Source organism: Antrostomus carolinensis, unplaced genomic scaffold (assembly GCF_000700745.2).
Source record: "Antrostomus carolinensis isolate BGI_N321 unplaced genomic scaffold, ASM70074v2 scaffold1097, whole genome shotgun sequence".
Classification (NCBI taxonomy): domain Eukaryota; kingdom Metazoa; phylum Chordata; class Aves; order Caprimulgiformes; family Caprimulgidae; genus Antrostomus; species Antrostomus carolinensis.
In genome coordinates this window covers 65087-81078 of record NW_010326754.1, presented here as the reverse complement: position 1 = coordinate 81078, position 15992 = coordinate 65087, and the positions used below count along the sequence as shown (strand labels likewise).

Sequence of the window (15992 nt, the reverse complement as noted above, 5' to 3'; positions counted from 1 at the left end):
TCCCTAGCAGCTTAAGTAAACAGCATACTTTTAAAACTACATTTTATCAGCAAGGAGACTTTTTATTCGATCTGTACAGTGCTTAGGTTACATGTGAAGCATAAACCCTCTCTTAACTTATGCCAGATTTTGGTGAGAAATCTTTGCAGCTCAACAGCAACAACTTTTGAGATGAGTTTTGAGCAGTGCAGTAGCTTCCAGTGGTGTAGCTGATAGCTTTAGACTTACTGATACAGTCAGCTGCCTTTTTTTTTCTTTATTTTATTTTATTTTATTTTTTTTAATGCATGGAGTCATTTTATCACTAGGAGGTAGAGTTTAGAGCATTTCTTTCCTAGTTCTGGTCCTAACCATTATAACATTGCATTTCCTAGCATGGTAGCTTTTTGTAGCACATCTTAGGTAGGTGCTAAAAATGGGCAGTTTGCTACTACAGTAGAAACTGAGACATCTTTGCTCATAGCAACTGAATAAACCCTTGTAATCATCTGTGGCTTTCTCTCATGGCAATTGCAGCATTATGGGTTTTCCAGTGCTGTCCTGGGACTAGTTTCAAGGGCAGTACAAGCAGGGTCAGGTCTCTTGGTGTTTGCCAGACTGGTGTAGCAGTTGACACTTTAGGAGCAACGCACAAGTGAATAATCCTCACTAGTGCTTATCAGGGGAGGGGTATGTAGGATTTTTGTTCCCACTTTTAGGAGAGCAAAACTGAAGGCACAAAATGTTCCTTGGATATTTACATATTCCCCTTCACCAGAGTTGCCTGGTTTTCTTCACTTCTGGTAAAATTTGGCTTGCAGGGTTTGGGATTTTACCATCTGTCTCACCTAACCCTGACACATACATGACCACAGATAACACATAGTGGGAATGGCATAGGCTGGAGAAACATCCACCCCTTGAGCCATCATGATATAATTAAATGGCTTTTCAGTCTAGAAGTGGCCACACTATTAAAGAGTTTAAATACAACAGAAGCAGAGGAAGCAGTCTGCTCCCTTAATCCGTTAAAGGAAAATGACTTCAGGTAGCAGGCCAGCAGGTTTAGTTTTAAAAAGGTTGTTAACTCTATCAGAGTCAGAAAGTCAGGTAGACCTGGTTTAAGTCTGCTTTGCCATGGGAACTCTTCCTTTCAGGTCACAGAACTTAAATAGTATTAAAAAAAATAATTTTGAGTTTTTGGCATACTAGATTCAAACTGCCTTGAGTGGAACAATTAACTGCCTTGTAGGTTGAGATCAGTCCAGTTGAATGGCTTCTGGACCACCATCAATGAGGCAGGCAGAGCTTGAGTCTCTGCTTCCAAATTATTTTAGTTTGGGGATGGGGGGGAGCCCTTCAGTCTCCAAATTGTGAAGACCCACCTTTCCACACAGGTGTTGCCAGTGAGCTTTGTGAAGCATCACTGTTGGGCTTTGCCACTGGAGCTCTACAGAAGGTCCAGATGTGAACGTGGTAGCGTTGCATAGCTGAAGCTAGGAAGTGGCGAGACAGAGAAGAGAGGAGGGGAGAAAGAGCAGCAGAACTGTCCTTAGCCAAGAGCCAGAGGCTTCCCATGTTGTTTGTTGATGATAGAAGAATTAACAGGTTCTGTTTTGAGCCCACCAAATTAATTTTTTTCTGTCTTTTAACGTTGCTCTAATAAAGCATGGTTTACAGCCTTCACTTACTGTCTTCTATCTTTCTTCCTTTCTTTTTAACATTTAAGTTGCATGGTTGTCTTTAGTTTTTAGCATGTATTGATCTGCAGGCTAACGTGGTTAAAACTCTTAATAGCCCTAACCCCTTACCTTGCCATGTGGAACACGGAGCAGAACCTGAGAGCAGAGCCTGCGTCTCTGGAGGAAGGGATGTCACAGCACTGGTCCCTCACTGAGGCTGATGGCAAGATGGGGTGCTGTGGTTGCTGTTCCCATTCTGGCTGTGGGAGATGATATCTTTTAACTCCAGGATCAAACTGGTTAGATCTCCCTTGCAGTCGAGAAACAACTAGCCCCTTTGCCTAGACAGCAGACCTTGATTTAACCCAAGTCAAACACAGTTGCTGTACATAGGGAAGAACATCGATGACCAGCAGTGGAGCTGGGGCACCTCTGCGAGTGGGGAATGTCACCCAGTGACACTCAGCTGCTGTGCCATGCTCAGACTCTTACTCTGGTGAAGTTGCTGAGCTAGGGCAAGGTATCCACTGGAGGGGGAGAGCAACCTACTCCTTCACATTAATGGCTTTGTGCAGCTTAGCTGAGCGTCCAAAGTTTTTGTGGCAGAGCTGCTCTAGACAGGCTTTGTCATATACCTCGGGCTGTGTGACAGCGGTTCAGCACTTCCCATGGAAAGTGTGCTTGTGAATAGGAGGGCTGGAGAGCCATCATTACTGGGGTCAAGGTGGCCACTGAATTTTGTTCTGCCAGATGCTGTGGTTGGTTGCCTCATTATTTCTGTCCTGCTGCTAGAATTGTCTTCCATATACTTGGCAAGAGAGATGGTGTGAAACTGTCATCTGTTTTCATTGCTCCTTTACATTATTAAGTGGACAGAGGGAGGAGAAAAGATCTCTGTCAGGTCACTTACTCATTTATTTGAAGACGAGCGGCTCTTGCAAGACTATCATATTCCCTGGTGTGAAATAAGCTCCATGTTGCTCCCCACCTTTGTACCTGTCATTGTGCTCTTCACCTACTGATGAAATTGGATCCCACTCTGGAGTTACGTGGATGGCCTCTCAGAGGACAATTCCCCAAAACACAGACGAGCAGCTTCCCAAATCTACCACTCTCCCTTAAAACAAAAAGTAAAACTGAGTCGATTTAAAGCCACAACCTGCAGGCCATACAACCAGTTATTCTTGTTATTTTGGATCATACTCTGTTTATCCTGTTCTTTCCTGTTTTTTTTCTTCTGTTTGCTTTGTTTGTTCGTTTTGTTTTTATTTCCCCTCTCTCTCGTTCTCTCTATTATATATCCCTCCCGTCTGACTCTGATGTTTCTGGATTTGGTGTGGTTCTTAACAGAGGAGAAAGCAATGAGCAGTAGTTTGCAGCCATCCTTGCCTCCCAGGGGCAGTGCATCGTAAGACACGAGAGGTGATGCAGGTGTAGAGGTAGCCCCATTGAGTTGGACAGCGTTGTGGGACATCTTGAGATACCATCAACTATGCAGGGCTTTTATTTTATAAGGATTGTTTTTTTTATTTTTTCTGGAGGAAAGTTGAGTTTGTAGATTAAGCACAGTGGTCTCCAAAAACATCTTACCTGATTTTCCGATTATTAAAATAACTAAGGAAAGGAGGCAGCCTGAAGAGGAGGGGGACCAAGAGACAATTGGTGAATCCTTTCCAAATCTGTTAGCTGAGGGGAGGTTCCCAAGCGGGCCCGGTGCCGAGGACACCCCACCAGACCCCCAGGACAGTGCGTGGGGCCAGGGTGCCACCCCTGCAGAGCCCAGAGTAGCTAATTAATGGCTCTTTGCTTTAGATAACTGTCTCCATCAGCGTCTCTGCCCTTTATTCACAGATAACTCTCTCCCTGTTTCTAGGAGAAAAAAAAAGTGCGTTCGCTACATACAAGGTGAAGGCAGCTGCGTCAGCCCACCCTCTTCAGATGGAAGCTTACTAGACTCTCCTCCGTCCTCCCCCGCCATGCTCACCTCCCCCTCCAGAGACTCGAAACCACAGACTGAACAAACGCAACCCCTCTCGCTCTCGTTGAAGCCCGACCCGCTGGCACACCTGGTCATGATGCCGCCGCCATCCTCGCTCGTCCTTGCCGAGAGCGCTGCGAGCAAGCCCGGCGCTCTGCCTGCTGCCAGCTGCCCCAACGGGGCCCTGGACCACCCGCCGGCCGCCCTCCCGCCGGCCGCCGCCGCATCCCTAGCACAGCCCTCCACCTCCTCCTTGCATTCCCACAGCTCGCTGGCGGGGACACAGCCCCAGCCGCTCTCCCTCGTAACCAAGTCCTTAGAATAGCTTTAGCCTCGTTAGCCCTTTTGGTTTCCCTCGGGGGGATTGAATTCTGTTGGGATTTGGGGTTCGTTGTTTTTGGTTTTGTTTTCTCCTTTTCTTTACTTTTTTTTTCCTTCTCCTCCTCCTCGTCGTCCGCTGTTTGTCGTCGTTTCTCGGTTTCGTTTTTAATTTGTGCCACGTGGCTACATTAGTTGATGTTTTATCGAGTTCATTGGTCAATATTTGACCCATTCTTATTTCAATTTCTCCTTTTTAAATATGTAGATGAGAAAAGCCTCATGATTCTGCCAAAATTTTTATCAACAGCTGTTTAAAGTCTTTGTAGCGTTTAAAAAATATATATATATACATAATTGTTATGTAGTTCCAATAGCTTAGTTTTAAAGACTGATTTTAAAAATTTAAAAAAAAAAAAAAAAAAAAAAAAGAAGCAATTTTGAAGCAGCCCTTGCCGGAGGCATTGGTTCTTTATTATTTGTATTAAATACGAGCTTGCGAACCAATCATTTTACATCTGGTTTTTAAACCTTTAAGGGCACAACGAATGCGGTGCCGCTACTACTTCTTTTTTTTTTTTTCCTTCCTTGTGTGAAACAACCTTTATTGTGATGTTACTTGTTATTGTTTAAATGTACAGAAACAAAGGGTTAAAAAAAAAAATGTGTTAATATACCTTGTTCCATGGTGTTGTTCTTTTTGGGGGAGGGAACGCTACTCAACAATTAAAAGTATCACAACGCTATTGGACCAGTAGTATTTATTGCTTTAGAAATTGCTTGTTGTATCTGTATGTTGTCCCTTTTTAAATGTTTTTTTTCCTCTTTTTTTTCTTGAAACATTGTATAAAGTTTTTTTTTTTTCCCTTAGTGTAAGCATCTTATATATAACAACTCATTTGTACAAGGTTTTTAAGTTTATATATAAATGTGTATATATATATTTTTTCCGGGATTTTTGTTTTTGATTTCCTTTTGTGATTTTTTTTTTTTTTTTTTTTTTGCTATATGAAACACAGTTGCCACCAAATGGACATTTGCAGATGCATTTTTTCAAGGATCAATAGTGTAAAAAGAAAAAAAAAAATGCTTTAAAAGCCATTACACACAAAAAGACTTGAAAATTTAGCAAGGGAATTTTTAGCAACGCTGTTTGAAAAATAGCAAGGTCCAAGTGTCTCCCGTTCAGAACTGCAGCTGAATCCCCTGCGACATTAGGACTGTAGGCTGTGTGCAAAATTTTTATGTGCCAAAATTCAGTGACTTTTAACTTTCTCCCAACAATTTTTTTTTTTTTTTTTTTTTAATGCTGTAATTTTTTTTGTTCATCATGTTTTGCTGTGATGTTACATAGGTAGATATGTATGTAGTTTTAATGTCACCTATAACAGACGTGTTTGGTAGCAGATTGTCCGGAAAGCATTTAAAATGAAGAGGTATAAACCCTTAAGGGCCAAATTCTGTATATTAGATTATTCATAAAAGGAAAATCAGACTGCCACTTTTATGTACACTTACTACATACAGGTAGGTAGCAAACTTAAAACAAAAAAAAAAAAACCTAGGCATGTTGATGTTGCAAAAAAACGCTGTATAAAGCTGAAAAATTGTTCATCTGTTCATTCAGTGCCATTGTAGTTGACATGAAGCGATTGTAAAACTGTCTCAGATTTTTCTCTGGTTTATTAAGATGCTAACTATAACATTTTTTGTGAATACTTTGAATGTTTCCTAACAGTTGTGATGTTACTGTTCCGTTTTATGCTCTTATTCCAATTTTCATTTTTAATGGTTTGGAAGCCATTTTTTGTAATGAATAAATGTTCATGCTGTACAGTATCTGTAGCATGCAGTTCTGGATTAATAAAAGCAACTTAGTATGTGCAGAGAATGACTTGTCAACTCATTTTTGCGTTGACTGCATTTTACTCTGGCCAAAAAGATTTACAGCCCGAGGGGAAAAGTTCCTCAATTTATTTATTTATTTAATTATTTATTTTGTGTGTGTGAAAATCGTAGTGACTTGCAACCAGCTCTAGTTGTGAGAAATCCTCTGTTTCCTTTGGGTTCCCGTGCTGCTGCCTGCTAAATCCGTTTTGCACGAGCCCTCTCGCTGCTCAGCAAGCTTTTGCGTGAGTAGCAGCGGTAGAAAATCCTTTTTATTCCAAGCAAATGGCACGTGGTTTGGCAAAAGACAAATAGCACGTGAGCTAAAGGAATGTCATCCCTCTGTGTGAAGTGATCCTGCCTGGGGGACGGGAGAGCAGTGCCGATGGTACCTTCAGTTTTAAAACATTTTTGTTGAACCTGGTGATCTCACAGCACAGGACCGATGCAGTATAAGGGTCACACAGGAGAGCTTAGGTAGCCCTGATTAGTCAGAATCCTTGTGCTGGCTGTAGGGTTTCCCTCCTGGATAGATTTGAGCCTGGGTTTGCATATATATATATATATATATATGTATGTATGTATGTACACTCTTTTTTAAATGTAATGAGCCTTTGCAGCACAGCCTGCTCTCGGCACTGAGCATCCAGCATCCACCAAACGCAGCAATGTCTGCAGATGCTGCTGGATGAAAGTAAAGTTAAATGCAAGAATTTTTATTAAATGGTCAATTTGTTTGGGGTTTCTTTAACTGAGTAGGGATTTAAGCTTCATGATTTCCAGGAATCTCTTAGAAGTGGATGTCACCATAGCCCCAGTCATCTTGGAACATCTCAACCATAGTAATTTCTACAATGGCACTCGAGGGCAATCGAATGCAAAGGCTCGTTCCCTGCCAGCGTGCCAGTCTGTCACTCAGGTAATCACTGCTCCTCAGTCTGTCTTGAGATGGACTCTGCAGGAAGGGTAAGTTTTCTTCCTCCTGTGGGAACACTGATGAAGTGATTTTCTGCAGAGACCTGGGAATGGGGCCATTTCAGGAAGCCCAGCCTCGTGTTGAGACTGTGCTGTCCCTTGGTCTGATAAAACCAAAACTGGCTGTGAAGCAATTGTCTGTTGGCTGCAAAGGGAATTTGCTTTGTAGAGGGGCTGGGAGGTACTGGGTGAAGTCCTAAATAATGCTTAAACAGAATATATAGTACTTTCAGTTACTACTACTTTTTTAATGACTACTTTACAAGCCAGAAGCCTTGGGTTTTTTCTCAAGTTTGTTAATAAAGGGTAATATACATGAGTATTGCTTCATATTTCCTATTAGAAGAATTAAGTCACAGTGAATTTTTTTTACGAGGCTCCATTTATCTCCTTTGGTCCGAGGCCTGATGCTGTTTCTGTTGTGGTCTGCCATGACACTGCCCTAGACTTCATTGGCACATGTCCCCTTGTCACCTGTGACAGGCGTGTGGGCAGCATGGGTGGGATGGGACTCTGCAACAGGGAAGAGGATGTTGCTGTGAAGTCTTTGTGGAAGATGCCAAATGTTGCTGTTGTTGGTAGCCAGCAAATCGAACGCGATGCTCGAATTACTCTCCTGCTATTTAAGGTTTCTAGGGAATTTTTTTTTTTCTTTCTCCTGAAGATTTTGACTCTCGCTAGAGCATGGCCATCCATCAGCCAGACACATGTGGTGCATCTGCTGGGGATAAGTGCTCTCTTCTAATGTAAAACATGGTGCTCCAGGGAGATCTTTGAATGCTATGATTCAAAGGAGACACCATCAAGGTATGATTCATATATTCAGCAAAATAGCATGTTCTTTGCTCACTGCTTTATTAGTGAGTCGTTGGAAAGCAGAGTCCAAAAACACTGTTCCTGAACAAATTGGTTTTCCTTCTGTGTGTGCAGTGAGAGGCATGTGTTTGAAAGATAGGTTGAACAGAGCTCACGAGTGGTGGATAACTCGTGCTGGGAGCTCTTTTGCTGTTGAAGACAACTGCATATTCCTGGGAAAGCAACCGCTTGGGTTTCCTGTAGGCTGTGCTTTGGCTGTGTCCCTTGATGGGCTTATGCCTTCAGATTTGCCTCCAAATTTCCCTTGCCTAGAGGACCTGAGCTGGGTCAAGGCTCCTGGGAGAAAATTACAATTATTTATATGTACTCCCTATGTGCTGAGGAGTCACAGCCAAGGACCCCATCGGATGAGGTGCACTGGAAACACGATGGAGAGCAGCCCTTCCCATACACTGTGGGTTTAAAATAGGGTGAGCGACTGGCTACAGGGGTACGGATGGATCACCCCCTTCACCCCAAGATCCACGCAAGTGAGGGCAACCTCCAGAGCAGGACGGTGAGAAACTGGCACGCTGTGTCCTTGTACAGGGCTGTCACAGGACAGCATGGGGCCCTACATACAGTAAGTAATTCACTATAGCTATTGCTTCCATCTGGTTTTATGGGATAAGGCAGGGAAGCAAGTCAATGTATTGCATGTTCGGGAGACATTTATTTTCCATTAGTTTTGTAAATCTCATTTTTCACTTAGTGTATGGAATTTTTAAAAGTTTAAGCAATTGCTGACTCAATAAAGCAGAGCCACATGGTTTTAAGCTTTGCTTAAAAGAAAAAAAGGAAGGGAGAGGCAGGAAAAAAGAGCAGTCTTTAGAGTCCTGTTCATTTCATTAGACCATAAAAAGATGTAAAGGGAACTCACAGTAAAATAGTTTCATGGGCCATCACAACAATCATGAAAGCAAGCAATAATAATAATAATAATAATAATAATAATAATAATAATAATAATAATGATAATAATAAATGAACGTGTGTGACAGTGCTGCCCAGCTTTGTCTGGCATACATATAGGAGTGCTTTACCACCTGAGACTCTGGGTAAAGATTTTGGATGCTGTTTTGGGAGAGATGCTGCATTTGAAGACTAAATACGGTACCAGATCAGCACTGAGCTTCAGTGGTCTTGGTTGGACAGGAAGGCTAAAGCTCTTGCAGCCTTAAAACTATGAATATGCAAATTTGCTCAGAGATTGTAGCAGTTGCTATATTATAAAAAAAGGGCAGACAGGTACTTTAGCATTCATTTTAAGATGTTCTTGGAAAACATCTTGAGATTTCTAAGGCAGATCAGCTACAAGTGAACACTGTCAGCCACCCATCCTTGTCAATAATGTCACCAGCTTGTTTTAAGGACCCTCTGAGGACAGGAATCTGCCAACCCCTGGACTGATTTTCTTCAGGGATCAGTCCAAAATATTCACTCATTACTTGCTTCCATGTTCTAGGAGTTACTCTTTTTCAGAGATGGGGAATGCGTGTAATTTGGGGTGAGGAGGTGTTAGCCCAGACCTCTAAGGCAGTGGAGATCATGAAGTCATTGCTGTCTGTCCATCTGTTTGACCTTATCCTGATAACTCGTGAATCCTCTGGCATTCTGAACCAAATTTGACAGCAGCAGTCAAACTCTCAGAGATGATAAAGTCCCTGTGAGTTCCAGGGAAATCTCTACCGGCTCTGAGAAGAGTCTTTCCAGATCTGCTGCTGAAGAAAAGGCAGGGAGAGCTCAGCTGTTATCCATTCTCTCTGGCAGCATCCAGATGGACAATTATCACACGTCTACTTCTGGACCAGCATCTGCGCTCTCCTGCCCAGCTGGCAGGCCAAGAAGATTAGGTAGGAGACATGGAGAGCATTGGGGTGTTGGAGGGAACAAGGGACATGGGAGAGAGTTAAGAGCATAGGGAAAACTAGAAATACTGCAGCTGTGATATGTGATATTATGTAAGATTGCAGCAGGGAAGCGAGGGGAGGGGAAGGACGATGGGGTGACAGGAGACACATCTGCAGGACGCCTGGCCTCGCTAGTGTTACCGCTCGCAAAGCAAAGCTGCTCTGGAAAAGTAGATGCTGTGGAGTTACCAGCTCCTTGTCTCACTGCTTTGACTTGTCCTGTCTCACCAGGGAGAAGCAAAGCCCTGACTGGGGGGTACCTGCTGGCAGGGGCTCTGGCTGGGCAGCCCCCCACCAGGAAGGTCTACAGGGTGGGAAGGGCTTGGAATGTTTCCACAGCCCTGTAGCATGGTGAGGATCAGAGCTGGGTGTCTACAGCAAGAAGGGTGGTTTAAAAAAAATAAGAAAAAATCAAGAAAAAATATGATTACCTTCTTTGCAAACAAGCCCCTTTTTAGTAGCTGGTTCCCAAGCATTAGCAAACACCCTGGTTTTAATCTTCCTCAGAAAATGTCTCCTTTGCTCCCTTATTTTGTGTTCCCTTTTGAATATGCTGCTGGGGTATTTTTGGATCTAACTATATCTTTTTAATCTGTTCCCCCCACTTCTGCTCAGCCCCCACTGCCTCCCTGCCTGCTCCTCCTTCAAACTTATATAATGGCACATTATACAAAATAGCTAAGCAGGTGGTATTTTTAAAGACAGTGAGTGAGCATTTTTTTGGCCTAAATTTGGAACGAAACAGATGGATTTTAAGACTCTGCTTTTTCTATGAATAGTAACCGTTGTTCTCCACTGCCTTAAACACCAGTTTCAAGACCACCTCCAGCAACCAATCAGCACTCTGTTATTTAATTATAACAAAATTCTTAGCTCTGTCTGCTGCTGCATGGACAAGTGGGGGGCACTGGATCAACTTCTGGAGCCAGGCAGGCTTGCCAACAATAATTTTCCTTTTCCCAGAGGGCTGAGGGGGCCTGGAGCGGGTTCCAAGTTCCTCCTAAACTGGCTGTTCAGTTTGGGCTCCCTGACAGAGTGCTTGAAAAGGGTTATAGAAAGGCAGATAAATGCACTTCTTGTTGCAAGCTTCCCTGACAAGCCAGGCCTCCAGAACAGTGATCTCATTCCTGCCTCATTATTAGTGGTGCCAGATTTTTTCCATTAACAGGTAATTGAGTCGAAACTAAAATAAGCAAAGTTTGTTTTATCCAATGCATTTTCTTGCTTGCTTGTGAAAGAAAAACACTTTAGAAAGAAGTTTGCTTTTAATGTTCATGGAAATGTATTTACATCTTAGAGATTCCTCTCTGCTCTAATGTAATTAACCTGACTGGTCTTTTTGTTGTTGTTTGGAGTTTTAAAGCAAAGATATTGATGAGGCTTAATTCTTTTTTTTAGTGGTTTGAATTCCCTGGGACCAGCAGGGTTGAAATTGCCCGTCCTGTGCACGGCCACGCACGTTATCCCACTCCCACGTATGTGCGTGTTCATGTTGTGTGATTGACTTTGTCCGTGGCCCCGGAGGGGAAGCAGGAGCAGGAGCCCAACGGGACGACGCTGTGCACCGCTTCCAGGCTCACCATGAGCTTTCCCTTCCAGAGGGGCTGCGGGGACACTGCTAGGACCAGAAAATATCTTTTCTCCTGAGTAAGCATGAAAACAAAGTGCCTGCCTGTGAAATGCTGGAGACCATTCTTTGGTTCTAATCCATGCCGTTATGAGGGCAGAAGGGACAAGTGTAAAATCTGGGCTACATATGCTTCTGCTGAGACGATGTTGCTTGTAGAGAAGGAGAGCAACTTTCTATCTGTCTGGGTGTGTCCACACCCAGGGTTTACCATGCTGTCTGCCTCTGAGCCAAGGCAGCGCCAGAGCCAAGAAAACCTGAGCAATTCCTTAGCCAGCAGCTTCAGGCTTCCCTGTGCAGCCAGCGGGCCACCTCCTCCCCTCATCGGCTGCAGGAGAGCCAGCCCTGCCCTGGGTGAAAGGCAAAGCCCTCAAGGATGGCATGTGAAACATTGCAAGCCCTTGGGGACAAGCATGTCCTGCAGAGAAGTTACTACCAGTGTGGATGTCTTCCCATTTTTTGAGGCATCTCCCTGATGCCTCCTAATCCTCTGGCAGTGGGCTGCCCTGGGAGCTCTGGGCCACCCTACAAATCCAGCAGTGAATTCCCCCTGAAGCTCATGGGATCGATGCCTGGAAGCAGGGCCGTTTTCTGCCCTGGCTTGGGCACCTGAGACAGCTTCTTGTGGAGTCAGCTCTGACCTTGCCACTAGGCAAAGCAGGTGCCTCTTGTTTGCACCCCTCCACCCATGTCCTGAAGTAACCAAAACCCACAGTGACTTTGCCTCATTTCCAGTTTAACAGGAAACAGTTAACGATGCTGAAAAAACAGACAAGTTTCATATTTGTGTATTTGCTCTTTTGCTTCTGTTTTGGCCTGTTCATGGAGATGAAAGAGGCCATGTCCACCAGTGACACTAGGACTTCAACACTTTGCCCACAAACTGACATCCTTGTATCAACCAGGCTTTTGTGTCATCTCCTCTCCAGCCCTTTGCAAAGGAGTGATGGAATGGGAGTGTTGCAGAAGGGCCCATAGCCTTGGACAGAGGTGGGGGGAAGTTGAGCAAGGAGGATGCTGAGACCGGGCTGTGGGACGGAGGCTGTGGCATGTCCCACTGCAGCTGAGACCCTTCTGCAGGGCAGGGGAAGCGGGTGGCTGGAGAAGTGCTGAACGTGGCAGTGGTGCCTGCCTGCTGAGCACTGCCTCCGCCTCACATCCCCTGGGCTCCCAGAGGCCAATTACCAATTCACAGAGCCTGTTTCAGCACAAACAGGACCTTCAAAGAGCTGGGAGCCTTTCTGGTTTTGTTTTCTTTCTTTTCTTTTTTTTTTTTTTTATGCCCTCCTAAAAAAAATAAAAGCAGAAAGACCCATACTTCAAGGTCAAGTACATAATTGTTTCTAACAGGAATTTCAAACATTGTCTCTTCCTCTTGGCAGGTATCGCTGGGTCAGTTACCCTGACTACCTGACAGATGCAAGACACAATAACCCCCATCTGCACTTGAACATGTCCAGTCTAAAGTAGAATTTAAAGGGCTTTTCGTTTTGTTTTGTGTTTTGTTTTGTGTTTTGTTTTGTGTTTTGTTTTGTTTAATCGCGCAACTTTGGGGGTTTTCTGGTCGGAGAATTTAGCTGGTTTTCATCTTGTGGATGTCTGATGTTGAGACTTCTCTGGCAGTGAAGCTGTAGGAGAAATCAGGCAGGTGACATGGGAGCTGTCACACTGCAATAGCCCTTGTACAGGCAGAGGTGGAGAGACCATGTGGGGAAGATGTACTGTGTATGAAGGAGCAAATCAGAAAATGCCTCTTAATGACTGAAATGCTGAAATGAAACAAGATGCCCAATTACATTCCTAGCAGTTTGAGATGTGTATTAACCAACTCCCTCAGTTTACCTGCCTCTAAAATGGCTGTAAAAATAATGAAATAATGAGATGCACCGGCTTGCACATCTTTTACTCTCTGTAATAAGCAAGCTCAGGAGCTGCAAAGCAAAATCAGGCTTGCCACAATGTAGGAGATGAAATTGCTTCTTTGGTCACTCCTTCCAACATATTTTATTCTTACTGGATTTTCTGGGGTACTCCTTGTTTTAGTTTGCTGTTTGCTGCATGAATTCTACTGAAGCAGCCAAGCAGCTTGCTTTTATAAACTTCTCCTCCTCTGCATCATGAGGGCTGACAAGGAACTTGGATTGGTGAAAAACCATTGAACAAAGTGGCTTCACTTCAAATTGTTTAATTTTGAGAGATTATTTTTTTCTTCTCCCCACCTTCTTTGAATTTTTAAGTGAATTCAACTTAACAGATATCACTCAGGTGTAGGCAATACCCATACAGGGAAGATTTGCCATCTACAAACCTGTTCCTTTGTTAAAGCCTTCTGTTTAGCCAGAGACTACCCACAGCGTGGACAACAATGGTACAGACCCCTCTGAACTCTGTCCTCTCTTCAGGCTACTCAGACCTGGATGAATGAGCTGAGGGATGCAACAGCTGCTCTGTCTTCTTCCTTCAGATCCTTTCTGTTCCATTCACAGTTTACACAGTGTTCATCACCATTGCATCTCAGTTCCTCAGGTTCCAAGAGCCACCAGGTTTACCTGTTGTCCTGCATTTCACAGGGATGTAGTAGCATGAGCTCCACCTCACATTTGTAACATGATCCAAAGAACTATTTTTGGGCTGAGTGTCACGTTTGCAGAATATTTGATATGTTTTTCAAGAAAAGCATCTACAATGCTGAGACAAACTGCTTCAAGTCAGCTGAGACCAGCAACAAGATCTGGCCTAGTTGAGCAGACCTCATAATGCGGAAGAGGACGTGAGGACTGATTGTACAAGATCAATGACTTTAGCACCCTAATAGGTTCAGTCAAGATCTTTTACTTGGGTATTATAATCTTTGAAGTTTTTACTGACTCACATCTCTTTTCTGGGATGAAATTCCCAATTTTCCCAATGGCAACTCATGGCCTTGGGTGTCCCATTTGATGATGCAGGCTGTTTTGCAGCAAGCACTGGATTCTTTTCATTGTAAGGGGAAGGGAGTTTGTGTAAACTGTCTCAACTTAAACTGAAGCCAAAACAATCAATAGTTACTACTGAAAAATCTACAGTGATCTTATTCTAGTTTAATCCACGAGACACATCTGGCACACCTTTGGTTCTGCATAAAATAACAGTATTTTTCATATTAGAGAAGGCAAAAGGAGCAGGAGTATAAATAATTCTATGTTAGTTGCATTTAAATATGCTTAAGTCTCACTGTTTCATATAAGTCCTTTGGATTTGGTCCAACCTAAAAATCATATTTATCTAAACTGAAATATTTGGGAGGTGGGGGGGGAGATATTTTTTTTTTTTTTCCTGAATATACCTCTCTTTTTTAGTGGTGGTGTTGTTCTGCCTAGTTTTCTTTACCCTAACAGAGGTGACTCCGCAGCACATTTCTTTTGACAAAAACACATAAAACCAACACGGACCAGTTAACACAGATGACATCTTTAAACCTGAATACATTTTTTTCACTATAAACGCCACCAGTCAACTTTCGTGTAGGTAGGTTTCCATTGTTAGTTGTCAAAGTCTTCTTGAGTGGATTTCCCACTGTGTCACTTTTGTGTGAGTCAAATCAAGATTATAGGTAACAGAGAAGAAAAAGAAAAAGAAGAGAAGGTTAGACCCTCATTTTAGAGTTTAAGAAAAATCTACCAGCAGGTTGCAGTTCGAGTTGGTAATATACATGAAAGGGGGAGTCCAAGCCATGTCACAGGTATCACTATATTAGGCTTTTAGGAAAAAGCATACAAAACACATATTGTAGTGGTCACACACAGAGACATAAATTTAGGAACAAGATCTGCCTTAGCTTGAACATAGTCAGCTCTGATAATAAGGAACAATGGACCGAAGCTATTATGAAACGAAACCCAGGTGCCTGAAGGTAGGGAGCTTTTAGTTGAGTTCTCCTGGAATAAAAAAAGTCTAACTTTTTTTCACAGATATATGTTGTCCTAATTTTTCTCTGTTCTCGCTTTAGAAGATAGATTATTTTATTTGGAGTCTGAGTAATTAACATAGATAAATTGTTTCATGATGAAATTTTCTGGAGTAACATTTAAATGAAAATTTTTGTTTCATCTTTTCTATCCTAAATAGTTTTATTTTTGTTGGCATTTTGGATGTGCAAAGAAAATATGCTAGGGTATCCCATGTATCATTCCACGATGTAGTGGCAGGGATGGATTGCAGTTATTTTGTAATAGTTTGGGTAGTTCCTAGTCTTACTTGAGTGGTGTAAAAATATCTCTATAAGTGTGATATTTGTTAATTCACTTAATGAGATTGTCAGAAACAACCTCAAGGAGGAAAAGACAGTGAATACCTAAACCTGGGCAAAAACTTGATTTATTGCAAAAATCGCTTGTTTTACATTTTATCTCAACCTGTATCGGATGTCAACAGGCTGCTGAGACATGTCTAAGAAAGCTGGAGGACTGGGAGGGCAGCAACATTCAGTAGAATTCGAAGAGTCTCACAAGGACTTAAGAAGGATGGAGGCAAAGTCCAGGTTGTCACAGGTATCTGATGATGTCAGACCTGCAGTTGTAGAATTTGCAGGTAAGTTTGACTTTTCTCACAAAAAGAGTACGTTCCTAGGGGAATGTACCTATGGATACATTCTAGGTTTGAGAGATACATGCATAGACCTTTGGTCATACCGAAGACCTTTTCTCTTTTCTATCCAATTTTCTTATTGCTAGGAGTAAACCAGCTTAGAATGAGAGATTTGTCTTCTACTCTTGTCTTAACCACAGTTCAGTATCTTCCCA

General features: G+C 42.9%; 1 protein-coding gene across 1 annotated transcript in view; it reads left to right on the top strand.

Moving 5' to 3' along the window:
* TCF7L2 (transcription factor 7 like 2) overlaps nucleotides 1–4342 on the top strand; it is a 36628-nt gene extending 32286 nt beyond the window's left edge. The window contains exon 11 of the mRNA XM_010171700.2: nucleotides 3535–4342. Coding sequence (XP_010170002.2) covers nucleotides 3535–3964 — 430 coding nt within the window. The 3' untranslated portion in view covers nucleotides 3965–4342. The remainder of the gene's footprint in view (nucleotides 1–3534) is intronic.
* The last annotated feature ends 11650 nt before the right edge of the window (nucleotides 4343–15992 follow it).